This window comes from Esox lucius, chromosome 20 (genome assembly GCF_011004845.1).
Source record: "Esox lucius isolate fEsoLuc1 chromosome 20, fEsoLuc1.pri, whole genome shotgun sequence".
Classification (NCBI taxonomy): Eukaryota; Metazoa; Chordata; class Actinopteri; order Esociformes; family Esocidae; genus Esox; species Esox lucius.
In genome coordinates this window covers 2,183,668-2,208,265 of record NC_047588.1, presented here as the reverse complement: position 1 = coordinate 2,208,265, position 24,598 = coordinate 2,183,668, and the positions used below count along the sequence as shown (strand labels likewise).

General features: G+C 39.4%; 1 protein-coding gene across 1 annotated transcript; it reads right to left on the bottom strand.

The window, feature by feature from the left end:
• Positions 1–1,911: 1,911 nt before the first annotated feature.
• Positions 1,912–23,193, bottom strand: rrp15 (ribosomal RNA processing 15 homolog). Its single transcript, XM_010866166.3, has 5 exons — positions 23,086–23,193; positions 16,358–16,719; positions 15,545–15,642; positions 5,143–5,332; positions 1,912–2,403 (listed from the first exon to the last, which is right to left on the bottom strand). The coding sequence occupies exons 1-5, from the start codon at positions 23,159–23,161 to the stop codon at positions 2,248–2,250; spliced, it is 882 nt and encodes a 293-aa protein (XP_010864468.1). The 5' UTR covers positions 23,162–23,193; the 3' UTR covers positions 1,912–2,247.
• Positions 23,194–24,598: the final 1,405 nt, after the last annotated feature.

Here is a 24,598-nt window from a genome sequence, read left to right as displayed (position 1 = left end):
AGTCGTGTATTGTATTCTTTTGGCTCCGCATTATGCAATAGATTAAGTAGACCATGAATATACTCCTGATTTAATATTCAAGTTGGGATGGTTAAAAAAGCACAACCTGCAGATGCCAACATAAACGTTGAGCTTACTGAACAAATACGGAAGTGGATAAGTTCTTAAAGCTGATTTGATTTGTAGTCTCTGGGCAAAAGCCTTTTCTTGTTTCAATGCTTCACAATAACATAATAGTAAGAACACTGCTTCCATAGGATTGAATGGCTTGAATAGAACTAACATAATTACTGTGAATCATGAGTGAGTGTTTTTTGTTACACTAATTCAAATTATGGGGTGTTAAGAATGGTTCATCACAGGGTCTTTGTTAAGGAGTGGTACACTAGTTCTCTCATCATCCCTGCACCTGTCTCAGGGGGACAGGACCATGTCAGCCTTGAGAATCCATGGACATTCCCCTGTCCATTTCTATTCTCACTCCCACAGTCCCAACGTCCTTTGCGCCAGGTTGATTTACATTTACACTCCTAAGAAAATCCCACTGTTTTCATGACTTGCCAAAGGTCTTTTTTTCTCTCACCTCACTCGCCCTGACAACCCCCCTTCCACCACCCCACCCAACCAAAGGCCGCAATTCATCAGCTGTGACAGCCTCTCAAACTCTCTCAGCACTCGGCACTGCTGGTGTAAACCAGATGTTGTCGCTAAATCAGTAACCGCACAGACACACAAGTCCAACAGTGCATGTGTGTGTGTGTGAAGCTGAAAGACCTCACGCAGGGTTCTGTGATGTTCTCTACAAAATCTGTTGACCATGGTGAACATGACCTAATCACACAGTAGCCTACAGTTAACTCATACAAAACACAATTTCTTTACCTGAATGTCCGAAATGGCCATCTTCTAGTAACAGTAAGAGACCCAGTCATTACATACCTGCAGATGCCCCAATAGGTTTTCTTCAGACCCAGTGAAACTGCATGTACACCAGCTCCACAATTCCTGTCGATAACAGAAAACCCCTTCGCCATTTTAGGGTAGTGATCATTATGCCACACCTTTACAAAAACCTCTTGCAACGGAAAACACGTTTTGGGCCAATTCTAGCATTGCCTCTCGGACTCACTCCGCTTTCTTCCATTTGGGGCATAATGTCCCAGGTGTGGGACAGCTGGGCAGAGCGGATGGCAAGAGAAAAGATAGAGAAGGTAAGGCTGCATCTAAAGAGGATGAGATGATTACAGACTGGTTCTCTATCAGTGTGTAAACTGGGCTGGGAGAGGCCTGGCATTCCACAGTGGCAGGTCGCAGTGTTGCCATGACGAATGAGCATTCAATGCGGTGGAGACAGGTCGGCTGAGACGTGGCGGCATTCTCCTTACGGCGATAAGGGTGCTAGGCAAATATTTCCACTGCTTGTGTGTGTGGCAAGGTCCAGACAGAGGAAGAGAGGGAGTGAGAAAGCGAGGAGTCAGCAGAACACATTGCCGGGGTGCCCAGGGTCGAAGCAAGAGCCATAGCCTTGGCAACTGTCCAGTGGACACACTTGGGCGGGCACAGGGGTAGGGATGTGGGTCTTTAAAATAAGAAGTTTTATGTACAGCGGGACATCGTGTCAATGTCACCAGCTGCTCCGTGGCTTTTGGCGCACACGTTTTCTCACCTGTAAAGTTCCAGGTAGGGCATCACACGTTCTTTGACAAGACGGAAATGCTCGTCAGATAACTGGTCTAACGGTGCCATGTTGTCGCGGTGCCATGATCAGGATAACCCTACAACCATACTATAAAACTAAACAAACAATAAACATAAAGAACAGTATTTACCAGTTGTTTAACTTGTTACATAACTAATAATGGCTTAACTAGGTTAGTCAAAATGTAAGAACTATCCCACACAAAACTGAAATGTATTTCTGGCTTTTTATTTTGAAGGACATGTAACTGTTAGAAAAAAAATGACACACACACACACACTTAAGATGGAGAAATGTTCAGTTAGAGGCAGACAGCTCGTGTCAAACACTCTGCTCAAACCCAGTCTTCCTCCAGCAGATTCCAAAGAGATAAGTCAAAGAAAGGTCTTTGGGCCTGACTCTGGGAATAGGGGCAGGGGATCAGTGTTGAGCTCAATTCAACAATGCAGGACCGTTCGGCACCATTCCTCACAATGGACATAGAAGGCATGGTCTTATATAAACACTACTAGGTGTGCTTGGTCATACACGTACACACACCCTTCTGCTCAGTCCGACTCGCTGTTGTAGTCCTCCACGCCGTGAGCCTCTTGCTCACCTTCGTCCGCGTCGCTCTCCTTGTCCCAGTCCTTCATAGAGGCTCCCATCATAAAATCGTCCCTTAATACACTCCATGCCGGCTTCTCTTCAACTTCACTGCCAGCCTAACCAATGACAATAAAACTATATTAGCTTTGAACAAATATGGTATCCCCGATACGTCATTTGTTTTCAAACCTCAGTATGCTTCCGCTGCATGCTCTAACACAGGAATAAACCACTGTCACAACTGCCAACTTATGTACATTTAGCAGACAGACATTCAGAGTTACAGTAGAAAGTGCACACATTTTCATACTTTTATTTGGTATTGGGCTCGCATGGGAATCAAAGACACAACATTGAGCACTGCCAAATGTGTTAAAAATATAAAATGTGATGCAGAAGTAAATGGAATTCACCAATAATACAAAAAGTACCTCACTTGTTGGAGAATTAAATATATTCAAGTAATTATGTTTCCCATTAGACAGAAACAGAATTCACTGATTCCCCCGACCTAAAAGTGTATTCCTTGTGCTGTAATCATAGCGGTGGACAGGGTTTTGTAATTTTGAGAGCAAAAAACCTGAAAACACAGAAACCTGGAAAAACCTGTGGTTGCGGAAAAAAATAAATAAAAAAATTACAAAAAATATTTTATAGGGCCCTAAAAATAGTCTCAAAAAACATTTCAAAATCCCAAAGCCAACGGTGCCACCATGTGGTCAAAAAGAGAAAGTATACTCATGAGAGGACACCACAGAATATTTAATTATTCCCTTTTGAACTTTCTTTTTTAAATGATTGAGTTATTGCAGATCTGACCAACATGGATCTATTTTAAGGTTGCATTTCGATCATCAAAATTAAAAGATCTACAATGTGTACGATAGGGAAGAAGTCCACAGACATATCTACAATTTAACTTTTGGGACTGGCATCAATCCAAGGCTTTTAAACCCCCAGTGCCAATTCCAGTTCAGCTATGACCCTGAAGCTTAGAGTTCCTGGTAATGTATTGACATGTCTGTCGACAGAATGTCCCTATTGCAATACTTGTTACTATAACAGCAGTAATGTGCACTATTTAAAGACATTTGCGAGACAGCTAGAAACATGGAACATTGCAAGAGTTAATTACTGCTGAAACTATTTTCAAGCACTTTGTTCGAGCAGTGAGCACCAGTCTAAAAAAAAAGTAAAAAATACAGGAAAAGGAACCAGATATGCCTAGTTCGGCTGGCCTGATATTATAAAGGATGGATAGTGTTGCCCTTGCTGGATTTGACCCGGGTTCTCCTGTGACAGGCTGTCTTTAACCACTGCGCCACAAAGCTATACATGTGCAGAGTGTCAGTATACTTCTCCATTGTTAAACCAATTAGTCAAAACATGGCAGGCTTGTTTCCTTAGAAAACAATAACAGTTAAATAGCCAACCACTACGCTATGTTAACGATTATGTAAATCGAAAGCAATGACTGAATCTCAAATTGCATATTACAAGTACGTACTTCGCGGATGATGGTGAAGTACTGTTTTGTATACAGAAATCTAGTATGCCACGTCAAAATTGTGTCTCGACATTAAATCCTTTTGGCCCGCATTAACATCATGCCAAGTTTGAATATTTAGCTAGACGCCATTAAGCAGTGTTAAACTGACTAATGTTTATTATTTACTTCCACCACAAATAGCATATATGAACTGAATCTACATCGATCAGCCATAACATTATGACCACTGACAGATGAAGTGAGTAACACTGATAATCTCGTTATCATGGCCCCAGTCAGTGGGTGGGATATATTAGGAAGCAAGCAAACATTCTGTCCTCAAAGTTGATGTGTTAGAAGCAGGAAAAATGGACAAGAGTAGGGATCTGAGTGACTTTGACAAGGGCCAAATTGTGATGACTAGACGACTGGGTCAGAGCATCTCCAAAACTGCAGCCCCGGGTGTTCCTGGTGTGCAGTGGTCAGTACCTATCAAAAGTTGTCCAAGGAAGGAAAAGCGGTGAACTGGCGACAGGACAAGACTCATTGATGCACGTGCTGCTAACGTCTTGGTGCCAGATACCACAGCACACCTTCAGAGGTCTAGTGGAGTCCATGCCTCGACAGGTCAGGGCTGTTTTGGCAACAAAAGGGGGACCTAAATAATATTAGGCAGGTGGTCATAATGTTATGGCTGATCAGTGAACATTACCCCAAAAAGCATGCACTGATGCGTACTTTGAAAATCTACAAGATATAGTTGCAAATTAACCATTAACAATTTTATTTTAGGCTTACTGTAACGAAGCTTGTAGCCAGCAAAGCTAACAAATCATAACGCATAGTTTGTTTTATCCATGACAAGGATCGAACACCAGTTGCCTGCATGGTAGTCTGAGTCTCAAACAACTACGCTATTCAACAATGGGTAGTCAGTCACTCACTCAGGAAGAGTCATTCGCTCTTCTTGGCCGGCTCTGCTTAGGCAGGCCAGCTATCTTTGCAAATAATTAATATTATTTCAGAAATGCTAGTATTGTTGTAAATTGTATTTAGTATATTTTAATTGAGTAGGAATTAATAATGTTGTGTAGTTTACTTGAATGTGAATGTTTTTGGAAAAATGTGTTTGGGAAAAACAACTACAATAAGCATGTTTAGATCTGTGGAGTTCACCCAAAACAATGCATTTTTAATATTAATAATAACTCCACAAAATAAAGGGCATCAATCAGTAAGGACACACTGCCCCTTAGTAATCATCAACTTCCTCAGTCCTCTACTATAAACTGCTGAGAAACCTAAGAACTCCCTACCAAACTTTAGACTGTACAAGGGAGAGAGATTTTTGGGTGATGGAACTCACAGTCTGTCTGTCCGTCTTGGTGACAACCCTGCTGGAACCATCTGTGTCCCGCAGAACATTGATGAAGTCTTTCTTGGAGACTGATGAAAGGAGCTTGGCCTTCTTCCTCTCGGAACCGCCCGCCTCCTTCACCTTCTCATCCACGGTTTTCTGGTGCTTCCTCACAGCGTTAAAGAGCTGCACTACCCCCCTGTGGAAAAAACAAGCCAATGTCATTCCGGCATAGATAAATGCAAATTCACTTCATAATTTTATTGTATCAAATACTTTGTGGGAGTATGCATAGTCTTTTGACTTTGTCACGTTACTCACCAGTGATTTCCGTTTGCATAGAAATTTAGACAATTCAAAGTTCAATTCTAAATATCAACGAAAATAAATCCCTAAAAGAAACACCTTTGGCAGCGACTACATTTGTGAGTCATCTTGTTTAAAAGTTTAGCACACATGGATAGTTCAATATCTTCTTTCAAAAAAAAATTGGCTTGGTTAGTGTTGAGGTTCATTAAAGACAGCTGTTTGAAACTTGCCATAGATTTAAAAATATTAAAATATTAACTTGTCTACTCAAACATTACACTGGAGTTAAGAATACAGTGTGATATAGCATTGTGATGTTTGTTATTGCCCTGCTGAAAGGTGAATTCCTCTCCCAGTGTCTGGTGTAAAACAGAATAAAACAGTTTTCCTATAAGATCACGCTTGTGCTTATTCGTGTCTGGTGTCTTTCAATCTGATTAAACTTCAAATACTTTGCCGATATGCATTCCCATACCATGACAGCCACAAACATGCTTGAAAATTAGGTACTTACAGTACTTAGTAATCTGTTATTTTATTATATCTCCCCAAACTTAAGGCGTGGCATTTTAAATCAATCAAAAGTATTTATAAAATCTGTTTTTACATCAGTGATTTTACAAAACACCCAGTCTGAATTCCCAAGGAGCAAGCAACAACAGTGTTGAAGCACAGTGGCTTGGAAAAACTCCCTATAAGGGGCCCAAAATGAAGGAAAAAACCTAGAGAGGAACCAGGGGTGAATAGTCTTCTTCAGGATGCGCCAGGTGAACATTTTAAGAGTAAAATTTGAAATAATTAATAAATGTGTGTGGGCTAGTAGTTAATATAGGGTTTACTTCGGATGACTGATATGGGGGCGGGACTTCCGGTTTGGTGGGTGGGACTTCCTGTGTCACGTATGTGGGGGTGACATATGCTCGAGGCTGGGACTACCGATGTGACATATGCTCTTGGTGGTACTTCCTGTGTGAAGTAGGGGTTGTAACTTCCGGTATGACGTATGTCCAGTGGTTGAAATATGGTATAGGGGGTGTGACATTTGTAATTTACAGTGGCTTTGATGTTTAACAATAGGGAGCCAGGGTTCGTGAATGTTAAATTCCCCAGACATTCGATGTTACAATAAGTTTGATGTTTAACAATAGGGTGTCAGGGCTTAGGAATGTTAAATTCCCAGGCAATTGATGTTACCATAAGTGTTAAAGCAGATGGTTACGTAAAGATGGCTTAAAACCATTGGGTGACGACCTTTCGTGTTTTACAATGCTTGTGTTACATGGGGTTGCGCAATGTGGGACTTAAAACATGTATATCATTTTTTGTATAAGATATAAAGAGGGCATTGGGACTTATGATTTGGAGAGTTTCAACCCATATTATTTTAACAGAAAACAGATCTTAAGATCAGATCTGCCCATTGTATTGGTTTATAACATACAAAACAAAATCTTAGTACAACCATAGTATATTCTGGTTGAAAAACACCCAGTGTTTCACACAAGGTTTGTAAACCACCAAACAGAGTGGTTTACAAAATAATGTTAAAAATAAAAAACTGTTGACTATGGTACATACGCATGTACAGTGGGGCTCAAAAGTTTGGGCACCCCAGGTAAAAATTAGCATTAATGTGCATAAAGAAACCAAGAAAAGATGGAAAAATCTCCAAAAGGCATCAAATGTTAGATTTTATTTCCATCATTTAAACTTTCAAAATAACAGAAAACAAAAAAAAGTGTGTCTGCAAAAGTTTGGGCACCCTGCAGAGTTAATACCTTGTACTGCCCCATTCGTGAGTGATGTGGTCATATTGAGAGGGGTGTATGCGCTACGGACACGAGTTCCTAGAATGTGGTGGTGTTGACCCCTTCCGATCAATTATGATTGCTTCGGCATGCATGAACGTCTTATGCAACAGATTCCTCATCAAGGACACAATTGCAATGGTCCCTCAGACAACTACAATTGTAGTCAGAAATCATTCTAAAACAGCTCAATCTAATGGCTTGGATATCTGGCTTTTGTGATGAAAATATATCGACACATCGCTGAACGCGATGGTGTGAACACAACCTATGTATTTCTAGGCTGTTTCTGTCATTTTTCAACAAGCACCAACCCGGTGACAAAGATTCAGTATGCCGAAAGGCCTTTATCACCCCGTTTTACCACACTGTCGGTGGTAAGCTTTTCGTTCCCTTGTGTAGATTTGGTGCAGTGCTAGGCGATTTATGGCTAAATTGGCAATTAACAGGCTTTGGGGTAAGATGGGTGAGCAGACAAACCTTATGAACACAAGGTTAATTACAGATCCGGAGGGGTTTAGCCGCTACATTTTCCAAGTGAAATAGAAGTTAGTCATTTATCTTTCATCCCAGACACAGTTGCGAGGGTACAGTGGCGTTTCACAAAACAGACAACAATCAAACCATGTAACAGCAAAATTTTTATAGCCGCTTTCACAACAGCTTATGCTAGACTCAAGTTTAATTCACTTTGGAGAAGTTGGATAGATGCTCCACACAGACACGGATTCAGTGATCTTTGTCACACCATGGGGATAGGGTATCCCCTCTAGGCCCATTCTTGGGTGACTTGATCGATGAGTTAATTCTATAAAAATGGACCTACAGCAAATGTTAATAGCTCTCTGCAATCTGGCATTTTCCCAATATCTCTAAAAACAGCTGCCATTAAGCCCCTAGTAAAAAAAGAGAACACTGGATGCATCTATAATGAACAACTATAGACCTGTATCAAATCTCCCTTTTATAGCCAAAATCATTGAGAAGGTTGTCTTCAATCAACTCAGCAATTTTGTGATTTGTCTCTTAGACAAATTTCAGTCAGGTTTCCGACCACACCACAGTACTGAAACGGCCCTGATTAAAGTTTTAAATGATATACGCCTGAATACTGATTCTGATAAAATAACAGTTCTGGTTCTATTAGATCTCAGCGCAGCATTTCACACTGTAGATCATAGAACACTTATAGATAGGCTGAAAAATTGGGTAGGACTCTCCGGGACAGTCCTTGATTGGTTCAAATCTTATCTAGATGGCCGGAGTTACTTTGTCACCATTGGTAATCATGAATCTGATAGGGTGGCTATGACATGAGTTCCACAGGGATCAGTTCTCGGACCGCTTCGGTTCACTCTATATGCTACCTCTGGGCCAAATTCTACAGAACAACAACAACATTAACTACCACAGCTATGCTGATGATACTCAAATATATATGGCTCTCGAACCACTCAATAGACTCTCTGTGTCACTCTATAAAGCACATAAATACCTGGATGAACCAAAATTGTGATTGTTTGAGATTATTGTGTTTGGCAACAAAAATAAAATAAAAAAGTATTAGTAAAGAGCTGGATTCTTGGGCCCTTAAAACCAGGGATCAAGTGTGTAATCTTGGTGTTATGATAGACCTCACATTTACCAGTCATATCAAAGCGGTTACCAAAACATCTTAAAAATATAGCCAGAATCAAAGGCTTGATGTCCCAAAAAGACCAAGAAAAGCTCATCCATGCTTTTATCTCTAGTATGGTTGACTACTGTAATGGCCTCTTTCATTCAGAATGCTGCTGCTAGAATGTTAACCAGGACCAAGAGAACAGTGCACATCACTCCAGTTCTTAAATATTTGCATTGGCTTCCAGTGAGTTACAGAATAGATTTCAAAGTGGTGCTTTTTGTTTATAAATCTCTGAATGGTTTAGGACCCAAATACTTTTCTGATATGTTTGAAGAATATAAACCGAGCAGGGCTCTTAGATCCATGAACACAGGTCAGCTAGTAGAGCCCAGAGTCCAAATTAAACATGGAGAAGCTGCGTTTAGCACTTATGCAGTACACAACTGGAATAAACTACCAGAAGATCTTAAACGTGCCCCAAACATATCAATTTTTAAATCCAGGTAAAAAACATAAGACTGAGCACTTAAACTTAACCGCACTGTTTAGCCTTACAGATTTTATAGCTTCCTATGTTTTATCCCATTTTTATTCTATTTCCATTTACTTATTCAATGTTTTATTATTATGAGGTTGTTTGTTTGTTTTTATGCTATAGTATTTTTTGATTTTGTTCCTATTTCTCAGTAAAGCATATTGAATTGCTTCTATGTATGACTCTTGCTATATAAATAAACATGCTTGCTTGCGTAGGCATACAGATGACCATTATTAACAACCATCACTCCCAATGGCACATTGTGTTTACTAATACAAGTATATAATTTTAAAAGATTAATTGATCATTCCAAACCCATTTGCAATTATGTTAACACCTCTGAAAACTTGTGCTGATTAAATAATAAAATAATAAAAATGGCCTTTATACTAGTGCATCATCAATTGTGGCTGATATTGCCAGAAACAAAGAACATTATGAATCACGTCAATCTATTCTTGTTCTGAGAAATAAAGCGTGCACACTGCCCACTCGGGCTGGGCGTATCTTCCTAATTAATGCCAGCGACAACCAGTTAACCAGTATAGGGGAAACATATGGAAAGGATGACCGGAAAAAAAGTGTTATGAACAGACAAACCTAAGTTTGAGGTGTTTGGATCACATTTTGCAACGCTATGCCATAACCAGCGGATGGCGCTTGATTGGAGCCAATTTCCTACTACAAGACAATGACCCAAAGCACAGCTCCAAACTATGCAATAACTATTTATGGAAGAAGCCGGCAGCTAGTATTCTGTCTATAATGGGGTTGCCAGCACCATACGGTCAGGTGCAGTTTGACCGTATGGTACATAAGAAGTGCCCATCAAACCAATCCAATGTGGAAGGTGCTTCAGGAAATATCTTCAGATTAACTCAACAAACTGACAATTAGAATGCCAAATGTCTGCAAGGCTGTAATTATGGCAAATGGAGGATTTTTTGACAAAAGCAAACGTTTGAAAGACAATTATTATTTCAATGAACAAGAAAAGGAACCAGGCCTAGTTTGGCCGGACCGTGATTAGAAGGGCCCTCACTGGATCCGAACAGGGGTCTCCTATGTTACAAACTTAGTCTTAAACCACTACGCCACTAAGCTTTACATGTGCAAATATGTCAGCATAATTCTGCATTGTGAAACCAATTAGTCAAAACTCCATGGTCCTTGAATCTAGTTCCCTACATTAGCTAACATCCAAACCAACAACACATAACAGAGTCGCTACACTACATTCAGTATGTTAAATTAGAAAGAGATTACTGTAGATGGCTAACTAAACAATGAAAACAATGATTCCAATCACTCCATGGCTGGAGGATTTTGAGGGGATGTCACAGTTATGGCACTGCAGTTGCGCACTCATTGTGGTGGCAGAAAACTGGGAATGTGCTGTTCTATATGAACATTCTGCATTTATTTCATACAAAAGTTAGTAAAGCGACCCCTTCTGTTCAAAGTTGGGTATTGCATATAATGTTGTTAGGGTCCTTATATGACGACATCCTAAATGTGAGCCCAGCAACAACGAAGAGCATGCGGTCATGGCTACTATTGCTCCTTTATTTGAGTTGTTTTGAAGGCACTTTCGGTATGTAGATGTTGCTACATTATAATTTCTATGCATATTTGAATGTTATATCTTATATTACATATGTAACCTTAGTTCTCTTTGCTGCGTGAATGCACAGTCTGTTTCTGATATAGTTGATGCTTATTATATGCAATGTAAAGGAAAAGCCTTTGTTGTGCTTATGCGAAGATGTAATTGACTCTGTACACTTAAGATTCTGTATTTTTACAGTTTTACGTTATTCCTAGGACAACTAAAACCTTGGAAACAATCCCTGTGTCTGTTGTCTTTGGGAGGCGTTATCTGACTACATACTCAAGCAAGGCGTTTGAGATAAAGGGCAGAACATGGAATGAGTGGATGGAATATTGTATTAGCCCTACAGACTTCTGGAGAAGAAGAAAAAAACTTTGATATTATTACACAAAAACTTTGATACATACACAGGCATTTTTTAAATAAAAAAAAAAGTATTTAACCTCCATACCATACATCTCTATTAAAAATGGGGATGGGCTAGCTGAAATTAGCTAGTTGTTCGATTTGTTTATTTTCACCCACGTCTTGAATATATTATGTCCTTTCGCTTGCTAGGACAGTACCTCGGTACGTAAAAGACAAAGTAATTTGAAACATCTTGATATTCAAGGTCCTGGACATGATTGTATGTGTCAAGAAATGTGTATTCCTTGAGTTTTTCTTTCGTATAGACTGTGTTTTTCAACAAGCAATCATACAAAGATGTCTGGCAACTGTAACTTTGGCCAATTAGTTAGATCCTTTACCGATTCACCTGACAGTGAGCATGGGTCAGGAAACCTCACCCTATTGCTAAGGGTGAGCTCATTAATTTAAGACAACCTGCCTTTTGCTGGCAAATTATTAAAAATAAGTGGAGAAGGCATTCGGAGAAGGCATTGTTGGTTTGTTTATTTAGAACCAAATGTGAACTATACTATGTAAATCAAGAGCTCTATGTCCCTTGTCGGTGCAGTTTTTCCATCTCAATGTAACCATAAACTTTTTATTTTAAGCGAAAAAAAAAAAAAGTGAGTTTACTATAACGTAAGTAACATCTATGAGATGAGAGTTTTAATCTATCCTGAACAAATCCTAATGTCTAATTTGTTTTGTCCGTGGTGAGGACCGAATGCCGCTCACCTACTTGACAGCCCGCGTCTCTAACCACTACACTATTTAACAATGGAGTCTCAGTCAGTCAGTCACTCAGTAAGAGACATTGGCTCTTCTTGGCCGGCTCTGCTTACGCGGACCTTGTCAATTACTATATTTCATGTTCATTTTGCTATACTTCCTATTCAAAGTTATTTCATGAATGTTTTCATAGAAAACAAGGTAATTTATAAGTGACCCCAAACTTTTGAACGGTAGTGTATCTATATATTTACATAAAATGGTTTAACATATGTTTGTGAAATACACCACAGTAACTACCTCCCAGTCAGGCTAAATAAAACCTTTGGACGAGAGACAAACGTCCACTAATGTGAATGGCAAAGATTATGCGTTCATGTATGTCAATGTCCGGTCGCTTTCACATGAACACAACACACATCATCAATCTATGCATAAGGCAAGCATGGCTATATAGTTGTTGCATTTATGTCAACTAAATATACTTCAGGGGCAAGATGGTTAACTTGAATGTGCATTAGTGTTGTCAAAAATATCGATATTTCGATAAATATCGATACTGAAATTTCTGAACGGTACCAATACTAATTTCCCGAAGTATCGATACTAGCCGCGCTTTCACTTTCACTTCTCTCCAAAGGCGCGTTGACAACCACCACACGCGCACGCGCACTCGCACTCCCACTCGTCTCATTCGCTCTGGTTAGCAAAGGTGAAGTGAATGGAAAGATGGCGAGTGAAGCGCCCGTGCGACCGGCTTTGGTTGATAAGGAACACAGCAGGAGTGCTATCTGGAAATATTTTGCATATGAGGCAAATGAACATGGAAAGCCGAAGGACACAAGCAAGCCAATATGCAAGAGATGCTACAGAACAGTGCTAACAAAAGGCGCTAACACCACTAATATAGCAAAGCACTTGAGAGACCGACACCCGGATCTGTATAAAGAATTTCTCGAGGTTGGTATTATTATTATACATTACTGACACTCTATCCTCCAATTTGATACTGTTAAGAGCTTTGACACAATCTGTATTGTTAAAAGCACTATATAAATAAAGGTGACTTGACGACTTCATGTCGATCCAGTGAGCACTGTTTTCGCGTGTGATGCACGCACGTTTGCGTTTAAATCTGTTAATCAAATAACGTTAATGTATTAACCAGCTTTTATGACCGATGAGCAATGCATTTGTTACAGTATATTTTAATCTTTGATAACAGTAGGTATTAGGTAATAAAAATATAACGGATCATGTTAGCTCTGGTCCAATGAAAAAATATTAACAAATAGAACTTTGGATTTTAATCAGTACATGTATTAGTGAATGTTAGTTTAAATCAACTTTTAACTTTGATTAACAAATGTTTGGTAAGTATTTTTCATTGCTTATTCATGTTAACAAATATCTATTACCATTAACCTAAGTTCTTTGATTAGTTCATTCAGTTCATTTTAAAAGTGTGGTCTAAAAAAAAAAATGTTTATTAAAGTTTGGCATTCCCTTGTAGCACCAGAAAGAAGATGAGACTCGACCTGCAACAAAAACAACACAATCACAACCTACACTACCAGCTGTATTTGAACAGCAAAGAAAGTATGAAGCAAACTCAAATGAAGCCAAGAAGTTGAACAGGGCTGTAGCAGTGTACATCTGCATGGATCAGGTTCCTGTGTATATTGTTGAGAAACCTGGCTTCAAACAACTTCTTGAACATTTGAACAACAGGTATGCCCTTCCTTCACGCAACTTTTTCATGCACACTGAAATCCCAGCCCTATATAACGAAACAAAAGAAATAGTCATGAACCATCTTGGAAGGAAAACCTTTTTTTCATGCACCACTGATCTGTGGACAAGCAGAGCCACTTCCACGTTCATGGCAGTAACTCTGCTATTTGTCACTGAAACCTGGGACATGCAGAGCTGGTGTTTGGGCTGTGTTGGGCTCAACACTGAGCACACTTCTTGGCATACTTTATTGGTTTTTGAATGTAATGCAATCTGAGAGGCTTTTGAACAAGTGCACTACCTCAGGACATTTTTGTTAATGTAAAATATATGTTCTAGACTTGTTATATTTAGCTTTAAATAAAAAAATAACCCCTTAATATTGTGGCAGTTTTTTTCTCTGTGGTATTGAAAATGGTATCGAATATCGATATTTTTCAAGGTATCGTATCGAAGCTAGAAATTCTAGTATCGTGACAACACTAATGTGCATAAGCTGCCAGGGGTTGTGGAATTCATGTTAAATTAGCCTAAAGTGAATTCTCTCCTCTGTTGTTTACTTAATAACGTTAACAGAGCAGAATTACTGCATAGGGGTTTGCTACGTGAAATACAATATTGAGCTCCATCCATGTCGCTAACACAGACAGGTTTCCTGAAAGCATGCTTGCACGTAGCAGTTAGCCATGAGCATGTCATGGTCCATGAAAGGCGTGAACAATGCAAGTTGTGGGAGACAACTCATTGTTATCATAGACTGACAGGAGCGATAAGTTAACTACTACTTTTTCTCCACATTGCACACACTGCTGTTGTGTCGGCTAGTGCAGGTTATTGAGATACCCTAGATAAAGTGTTCCACTCACCATGACGATGGTGACTTTTCTGCCCTTATAGAAAAGGTTGGACATCATTTCGCGATGTGGGCAATTAATGTTATTAGCCAATGGCCTTACAGTACTGTGATGTGTGATCCAGGTTGGGATTACTATAAAGTAGAGGACAACCGGAAGTTTCTTTGAGATTGAGTTAGATGAGATCGAGTTTGTAAGACGGAGTTTGAAGAGCGAGTCTGGAACATCATGAACAATAGACTATCAAATGCTGCAATAAATAAATGAATGAATTACTCGCTCCCTTGACAACTGGGTATACAATAATTTCTACCACAATACGAAACAACTGTTCTAGCAGGATGCATGTCACTTGTTTTTGAAATGTACATCTAGACACTGAATGTGGTTGATTCATCTTATGTTATTGTCCAAAACAAACATTGAACTGAACATTGAATTTTAAAATCACTAACTGCCTCATGGTGACATAATGGAGAGTAGCTCAATTCAAAAGGATGACTAAAACTATGATGTGTCTGGTGTCCAAGCTGACCATGCTAAAATAGGTAACTTCTTATTTTACACAGAGTGCATGCAAATGGCGATTTATTAATTAGTAATAAAATATGTCGATTTGGTTTCACTTTGACATTTCATTTTCTATGTAAATCCCCATGAAAAAAAAGCTGAATTTGTACTTCAACTAAATGTGGAAAAGTCTAAGGGGGAGTGGGGTTGAAACATAAGCATGGCCACTTGTCTTACCATTACACTACCCACATCTATTGACAATTAACTGAAAAGCACTGCATCATCGATAAGTGTGTATACCTGGTAGCAATTCTCTGTAGGTTCCTCTCATTCTCTCGGTCTTTCACAATGTCAGGTTTCTCTCTACACATCATCTCCTGGACACGCTTCATATCAGCCTGTGGGCCCGGGAGAAATTATTAACAACCAACACACAGGCAAACTGTATTTGAATATTTTTTGTTATTACATATAAGCTGCAATCTGACCAATAACTGTTAATACCTGAATAGTACACAAACGAGAACTTGACATTTCTTCCAAAAAAATGCTAGGGCTGTCCCCAAATCAAAATGTTCTCCCGACTAGTACATTTCAAAAACACCTTTTTTCCCCCCATAGACAGACACACCATATATTTTTCATTAAAAGTAAGTTGCTTGAGGCTTTAAAGCCAATGCATCTACTGCAGGAAAGTGGCCTTAGTGAACATTCCTACGTACAGTATGTTGGAGAATGCGCCTGTACCTCATAGTTCCCCTAGTAGGGAACTATGTGCTACAGAGGACAATCTTTGGCATGGCAGAGAGTAGCACTTGCACGAATGAATACCATTGGATTTCAATTAGATTATTTTAAAGAAATTCTTAACATACTCAAACATTGACATACAAATATATCCCTTCCCAAAAAAAAGCATCAATTTGCATTGTCTACAGCACAAGAGACTGTAGCTACAAGGCCTCAGTAATAAAAAATTATGTAGGCTAACTTACGGTTTTCAATGTTTACAAGTGGTACCCAAATCTCTGTTTGCCAAGTTTGAAATAAAAAACAAACAAGTAATCGACTGATTAGAGTCAGCACTAACGTTTGCACATGTGCAGTCATTACCTGTTTCTTTCTCTCCAGATACTCTTTCCTCTCTTTCTCCTTCCTCTTGTCCACCTGTTTGTTCTTCAGCAGGATGATAGGTTTGCTATCTGGGGTTTTCTTCTGCAGAATCTTGGCCATGACCTCCGCCCATCCAGCATTGGTGTTGTCGTCTCCATCATTGCCCTTCACTGCTTTCTTGTTGACTTCGGCCTCCTCTTTCTCTCCCTCTTCATCCTCAGCCTGTTCCACATCTCCATCAACATTCCCTTCCTCATCAGATCCGTCTTCATTGCTCTCTTCATCCCCTGAACCCTCTTCATTGCTCTTTCCGTCAGAATCACTCTCATCACTTTGGTCCACCTGTGGTTCAGAATCCTTTACTGATAGGTGAAAGAAAGGTGTTCATCATAATTGACTCATAAAAAAAATTATTTAGCCTAACTGGTTAATGACAATGTTGTTAGCTCTGCTGCTACATAAAAATAACAAACATTTGCTGACCTTTGATGGAGGGCTTCTTAAATGCGTAAGTATCATTAAGACTTGGTAAGCAGCATTAAGACTTGTCTTTTTTTCAATCTTATTCTTTCTTAAATTATGCTGGCGGACTGGCTTCAAATAAAATTGTTATTCAAAGAGAATTGGGATGTGTGGATAAATAAAGATAGTGTCTGTGCTACCTGTGCCTATTCCCGATGTTTTAGCTACCTGTAGCCACAATCAGAAAGAACAATTATTGATTGATTGTCACTCGTAGTTACTTTGGACTGGCTGAAATAATGAAAAGTAAGTATGGTGTTTGTACTTGTGAACAGTTGTATCTCTGGGAGTTTGAGATTTCCGTAAAATGGCTTTTCATGTGATGATGGATTTTATTGAGTTGAACACCTGCGAGGGAAAGAAATACTGTTTTGAGTTTGTGGATATGTTTTCTCAACGGGTTAAGGCTTTCCCGGCTGGGAAGGCTGATGCATCAGTAGTAGTTAAGGCATTATTGACTGAAATCATACCCATATGGGGAATTCCTAAGTAACTGTCAAGTGACAGTGGATCACATTTTGTGAACGGAGCAATTCGGAAGGTGTCTGAGTACCTAGGAGTTGATCTGAAGACTCACTGCGCCTACCACCCGCAGAGTGGAGGGGCAGTGGAAAGAGAAAATGGAACTATTAAAATGAAACTCTCAAAGTTGGGTGAAGAGACAGGGTTGAACTGGGTTAAAGCACTTCCCCTTGTGCTTACATACATGAGAGAAAAACCTAGGGCGAAAACAGGCCTTTCCCCTCATGAGGTCATCACCAGAACACCAATGAACACAGGCCTAGACACCCCCACTCACACAAGACCTCGCAAGAGAAAATGTGAATGATTCAATGTTAACATACTGCACTAATCTGTGTTTCAAGGTTCTGAACAACATCCATAGGAGTGTGAGACCTGCTCTACCAACTCCCATTGAAGGCCCGTTGCACTACATCAAGCCTGGGGATTAGATAGTCATCGAGCACTGCAAGAGAAAGCACTGGAGCAAGCCACGCTGGTTGGGTCCATACCTAGTTCAACTGGTCACTCATTCTGCTGTCAAAGTTGTTGAACAAGAAACTTGGGTCTATTTCACACACTGTAAGAAGGCTCCAGCATTAGAAGATACGGCAAAAGAATAGGCAAATTGAAGTTACCTAAGAGGGGCGTGGGTTGTGGTGCTAGTAACCATCAACTCCAACACAGCCTGCGACCATGGAGCCAGAGAGACAAGGACAAAAGGAACCCCTTCAGGAGGTCCAGAGGAATGAGATGCACCATCGGGTGCCTGCTGATTTTAAGTATTGTCGTTGTCATACTGAGTGTGGATTTTCAAACCGCACTATGATGATCATGGATAGATTGTAAATATGACACCTAATGAAGAAAGGAAAGAGACATTTGTACACCATGAGAAAAGGCCTGAACGACAAAAACAGGTAAAGCACATGGCTTCACAGTAAGGATACAAATGACCCTGGTGCAGACAGACTGTCGAACTCAGGAGGATGAAGCCAGATCAGGTATAACCTGTAATCCATAACCTTCAGGTTTCTCTGTTCATATTGATGCGGTGGTTAACTATATCCCATGGGAAAGATACATTAATATAGATTCAATGAACATCAATTTGCATAATTGTTCCGCTCCTGCCATACCTGAGAAGCTCAGTTTGCGTGATTGTGCCCAGATTTGGTCACCAATACCGGTTTATGAATTGCATAATGTCTCGTTCTGTATTACAGATGCTTCAGGAGCCATAAGGAGTTTAGGACATAGTGATTGTTCCGCCACAACTCAAACCAACTTCACAGCTCTAGGAGCTTTGCCCGAAACAGATCTATATAGTCTGTAGAGGGAAAGCATACAGTTGCATTCCTAGAGACGCAGATGGAGTATGCTATATGGCGTACTTGGTCACTTTGATTAGGCGAGCCGACCACGGCCTTATGTCAATCCCAACCTCGCCATATGCGAACACCTACTAGAACTCAACGTATATTCAGTGTATTGATCCCAGGATATGGCACGTACACCTCACAGGACAAGATAATGGCCCTGTCCACAGTGTTGGAGAAACACATGAATTTGACAACTGACACAATTGCAGCAACAGGCATGGAGCTGAGTGAAACCCGTTCTGTCGCTTTACAAAATAGAATGGCACTAGATATGATTTTGGCTTCCCAGGGCGGTGTCTATAAGGTGGTGGGATATGAGTGTTGTAAATATATTTTAGATGTGTCACAAAAGGTAATTAATTTAGTCCAAGAAACTAAAAAAGGAATAGAAGAGATTCATACAGTTCATGGGTGGGACCCATTATCAAGGTTATCTTCTATGGTTGGTCCCTGGGGAATGACAATATACAAGTATTGACTACTGCCTTAGGCGCTATTACACTTTTGTTTGCTTGTGGTATGTTTTTGTCTTGTTCAATAAAAAGGTTTATCACACAGGTAATGGTTCAGAAGTATGTAAATGAAGATCCAGACATTTCAGATTTGTTCCCATTCCCTAATTACTGGGATGCTGATATCATAAAAGATCATTTTGTTTAAGAGCATTGTTAGTAGTTTGAAGCTTAATGAGTTGATGGTAAATGGTCAGAGAGTAAAATTGGTTAAAAGTTGCATGTTAACACTACATGACATTTCAAGATATAGGGCGGATTGTCAGGGAAATGTTTGGAACTCATGTATTCTTATTGATTGAAGTATTGTGTCACCATGTTTAGATAAGAAAAGGAATGTTGGTTTTGCTGTGGGAAAGGAAGTATGGTAAATGTAAATATTCAGCAGGATGGGGGTAGATGCAGATCAATGGGTTTTATAACATGACAGAAAAAGATACACAACAGGGGTTAGGATGGATAAGGAACATACACTCACCTAAAGGATTATTAGGAACACCATACTAATACTGTGTTTGACCCCCTTTCGCCTTCAGAACTGCGTTAATTCTACGTGGCATTGATTCAACAAGGTGCTGAAAGCATTCTTTAGAAATGTTGGCCCATATTGATAGGATAGCATCTTGCAGTTGATGGAGGTTTGGGGGATGCACATCCAGGGCACGAAGCTCCCGTTCCACCACATCCCAAAGATGCTCTATTGGGTTGATATCTGGTGACTGTGGGGGCCATTTCAGTACAGTGAACTCATTGTCATGTTCAAGAAACCAATTTGAAATGATTGGAGCTTTGTGACATGGTGCATTATCCTGCTGGAAGTAGCCATCAGAGGATGGGTACATGGTGGTCATAAAGGGATGGACATGGTCAGAAACAATGTTCAGGTAGGCCGTGGCATTTAAACGATGCCCAATTAGCACTAAGGGGCCTAAAGTGTGCCATGAAAACATCCCCACACCATTACACCACCACCACCAGCCTGCACAGTGGTAACAAGGCATGATGGATCCATGTTCTCATTCTGTTTACGCCAAATTCTGACTCTACCATCTGAATGTCTCAACAGAAATCGAGACTCATCAGACCAGGCAACATTCTTCCAGTCTTCAACTGTCCAATTTTGGTGAGCTCGTGCAAATTGTAGCCTCTTTTTTCTATTTGTAGTGGATATGAGTGGTACCCGGTGGGGTCTTCTGCTGTTGTAGCCCATCCGCCTCAAGGTTGTGCGTGTTGTGGCTTCACAAATGCTTTGCTGCATACCTCGGTTGTAACGAGTGGTTATTTCAGTCAAAGTTGCTCTTCTATCAGCTTGAATCAGTCGGCCCATTCTCCTCTGACCTCTAGCATCAACAAGGCATTTCGTCCACAGGACAGCCGCATACTGGATGTTTTTTTCCTTTTCACACCATTCTTTGTAAACCCAAGAAATGGTTGTGCGTGAAAATCCCAGTAACTGAGCAGATTGTGAAATACTCAGACTGGCCCGTCTGGCACCAACAACCATGCCACGCTCAAAATTCCTTAAATCACCTTTCTTTCCCATTCTGACATTCAGTTTGGAGTTCAGGAGATTTTCTTGACCAGGACCACACCCCTAAATGCATTGAAGCAACTGCCATGTGATTGCTTGATTAGATAATTGCATTAATGAGAAATTTAACAGGTGTTCCTAATAATCCTTAAGGTGAGTGTATGTTGTTTTTATAGTACGACCATGCAGATTCTTACCCCCACCCATTCCTTTCCATTCGTTATCTGTATTTTATTTTAGAAATATTTGTATTATTTCAACTCTTACCTAAGTAACATGAAAAAAAAATTCATAGCTTCCAATCCAGATGACATGGACCTCTAAAACTACTTGCATTTTGTTCACTGACCTTTCTTGTCAAGCCCCTTACATTTGCCATTTTCGATTTCAGTAAATTAACAGGAATGTATCTTTTAAATTATTCTTTTTAATAGTGCACTATTCATACAAGTTAGAGATGTACAAACAAATGTGTTGTGTACCTTTATCTCTTCTCTGAAATGTCCATCTCTTGTTTTTTCCAAATTCGTAAGCTTGGCACAAACAATGATCCACAACAGGAAGAGCAAAAAGGCTAACTTAAATAGGGTCCCCAATTAGAGTCAACGTGGGTGCCTAGAGGCACCTATGCAGTCCGGCTCTGACTGTGGTCCCCAGGCACATAGAAATGCCTAGAGTCCCGCAGCCAGGACCTGTCACATACTACACTAATCATCAAAATCTTCATCTTTTGATGTGAAATATAACAAGACCAAACATGGACATAAAGAACAGAATTACAGTTAAGTCAATCACTTATTGTTATTGTAACAATTGTCACATTTCTAAATTAAAAATGTAGTTTTGTTATGCAAACATTGCATGAATATTGGAATAAAAATGTAAAGTTTTACAATTGATAATAAAGGGAAAAGAACACCACTTGTTTCAGGATCTCTAGCTCATATGGATGGTGAGCTATTAAAAAAAATAAAGAGTTGTTTAGAAAGTAAAATTACAGATTGAAAATGGAAAATATAAGGTGTGTACTTTTGAGAAGGAAGGTCAGTGAACAGAATGCAAGTGGTTTCAGAGGTACATGTCATCTGGATTTGAAGCTAATGTGAATTAGATAATAAAGTTGTAACAATGCATGTAATATTTAAATAAAATCAAGATTATGAATTTGGAAAAAAGAAAAGGTGTACCTTTCAGAACAGAGGAAAGGGAACACACCACATGTAGATCTTTAACTCAAATGGATATTGAGCTAGTCAAAAAGAGTCAATTAGAAAGATAAATTCCTGTACATTTTCCAAAATGGAAAATGGCAAAACTAAGGGACGTACTCTTCACAAGGAAGGACAGTGAAAAAAATGCAAGTGGTTTTAGAGGTCCATGTCATCTGGCCCTCCGTGGGACTAGTTTGATACCTCTGGTATAGAAGGATCAAATCTCATAATCACCTAAATGTAAAAGGGCAAATCTAAAGGTCAGTGACCAAATAGTGGATTTATATGTATATGCCATTTCATACAATAAGACATAGAATACGTGGATTTTATTGTATATGTCATCTCTGTAGGAATCTATTAAAACTTTAATATATAAGCCAGAATATATGTAGAAAATTACTGGTTTGTTTAATAACAAGAAGTGTCTGTACATATGATTTTCCTTTACATTTGCAGGTATTATTAGGTTGACACAAAATAAAAAATATTGTTTTAGTTACATACAATTTAGCGGTATTTCATTTTTATGACTGTCTCTAAACTAATGAACCGACATTCGACAGCGCATGGCAACATTTTGGCCTCTGCTAAAGGAAAGAATATGAAGCACAAAAACAAATTTACCCCGGTTCAAAATCTTAGCCATTCATTTGCACCTAGAAAATAGCAAATGTTTGAATTATAGATATGTTAAGGTCTACTTTACGTCAAATGTAAATTCATGTATACGAGATCGCCTCTATACGCAATCATCATAAATGATCACCAACAACTTTGCTGCAAGCATTTAGTTTGTTCTATGCATATGTTGTACCCAACATTACACCAATAAAAATTCGACGTAGGTGTAAACTTAGCGAATACAGTTGATTCCGATCTGATCATGTTACTTATTGACTATGCCAATACTATACTATCGACGTCTGCTAGCCTAAGTAGCTAACTACACCTTGCTTGAGTTCAGTGTGCTGATTCTGAATATGGAAAATGTATATAAACAACCACTAACGTACCTCTTTGTAACAACTTATGTGAGAACAATATCGAAGTAAAAGTTTAAATGTACCCAACATCTCTGCAGAGCTCTCCACACGTGCCTTCTTCCCAATTGCGGTCATTATTGCGGAAATGCATCGGTGCATCACTGAAAATCTTTCGTGGAAAAGGTTCACAATATTTGATTCCGTTCCGTGATATGTCATTCCCCAAAGTTTTGTTCCATCTGTGATTCACATCACGAGGGAATTAGTAGACGTTGCAAGACATATACCCTCTGCTAAACGTTTTATTCCAACCTAATCAAAATTGTCTGGTTCAGAAAACCTAACACATAGCCCAAGAGTTAAGGAAATTTACTTTCAGTTAATTAATTAAAGGAATCGTGTTTGTTATAACCGGGGGGAATTTGGTTTTATGTTCGATATTCAGAGTTTGCTTGTTGATCGTCATACTAAAACGACAGCGATATATAATCAGGTGAAGGTAGAGAGCAAGGTACACCCTTTGGTTTTCAAAAAATTATTTTACGTTTCAATGGAGGGATATTACGCGGATAAAGGTAAGGGACCGTCTTAATAGTGCATTCGGCAGAAATCCTTGTTTCAACATGTTCTTTCTTGTGCCTATTTCCATCTTTTGCCGGACTGCGTTAGGGAAACCGGCTAAGAAGAGCGAATGTCTCTTACTGAGTGACAGACTAAGGGATTAGTTGTCACCTAACTAAATAGCGTAGTGGTTTAAGAAGCAGTCTTGTAAATTATAGGTGTAGTATACATTTTTCCGTATAGACGAAAACTTCGCTGTCTAAAACCGTTACTACTTACATTATGGTAAGCCTGAAATAAAACAGTTTACAGTTATATTGCCAGTGTTTCTGGTGGATTTTCGAAGTACGCATCTGTGTATGCATTTTGGGTCAGGATAGACGAACACATTTGCTGGCTTAACAACCTAGTTACAATATCTTAATATACATGTCTATCTAATAATGTGAACTACGACGATGTGCAGTGTTCCTAGCTAGCTTTGTTCAGATCTCCCCACAACCAGCCAAAGGATGGAAGCAATACCCAGCACGAGTACTCTTTGAAACAGGTAATATTCTGTGTAAAGACTTTATTTTTCGAATGTTTGTATTTGTAATACTACACATACATAATTATTTTTATTACCGTCATTATCTGTGCATGGTCCTTGCAATCTGTTATGGAATAGTTTCACAAGATTGCAGAGCGGTGGGAGAAGTTATGTATGTCATCAGACCTCAACACTGACTAGGACCAAGAATGCCAAAGAGGCCAACAACACGCATAAGTGTGAAAACATTCGTTTTAAATTGTATTACTTTAGCCTGATGTAGGAAAGTATCAAGTGAGTAAAATATATCCAAATAGAAATTATTCAAGACTAAAATAATCTGGTCAGAAAGCCTTTTCAACTAATTTGTTGTTCTTTCATTTATAAATCAAAAAGACTCCGACATCCTCCTCAACAGCCTCAGGAGGATGAAGACCATCTTCCATCCAACACATCTTAACATCCCCACTAAAAAGGCAAGGAGGCTCCTCTTAAAAACACTC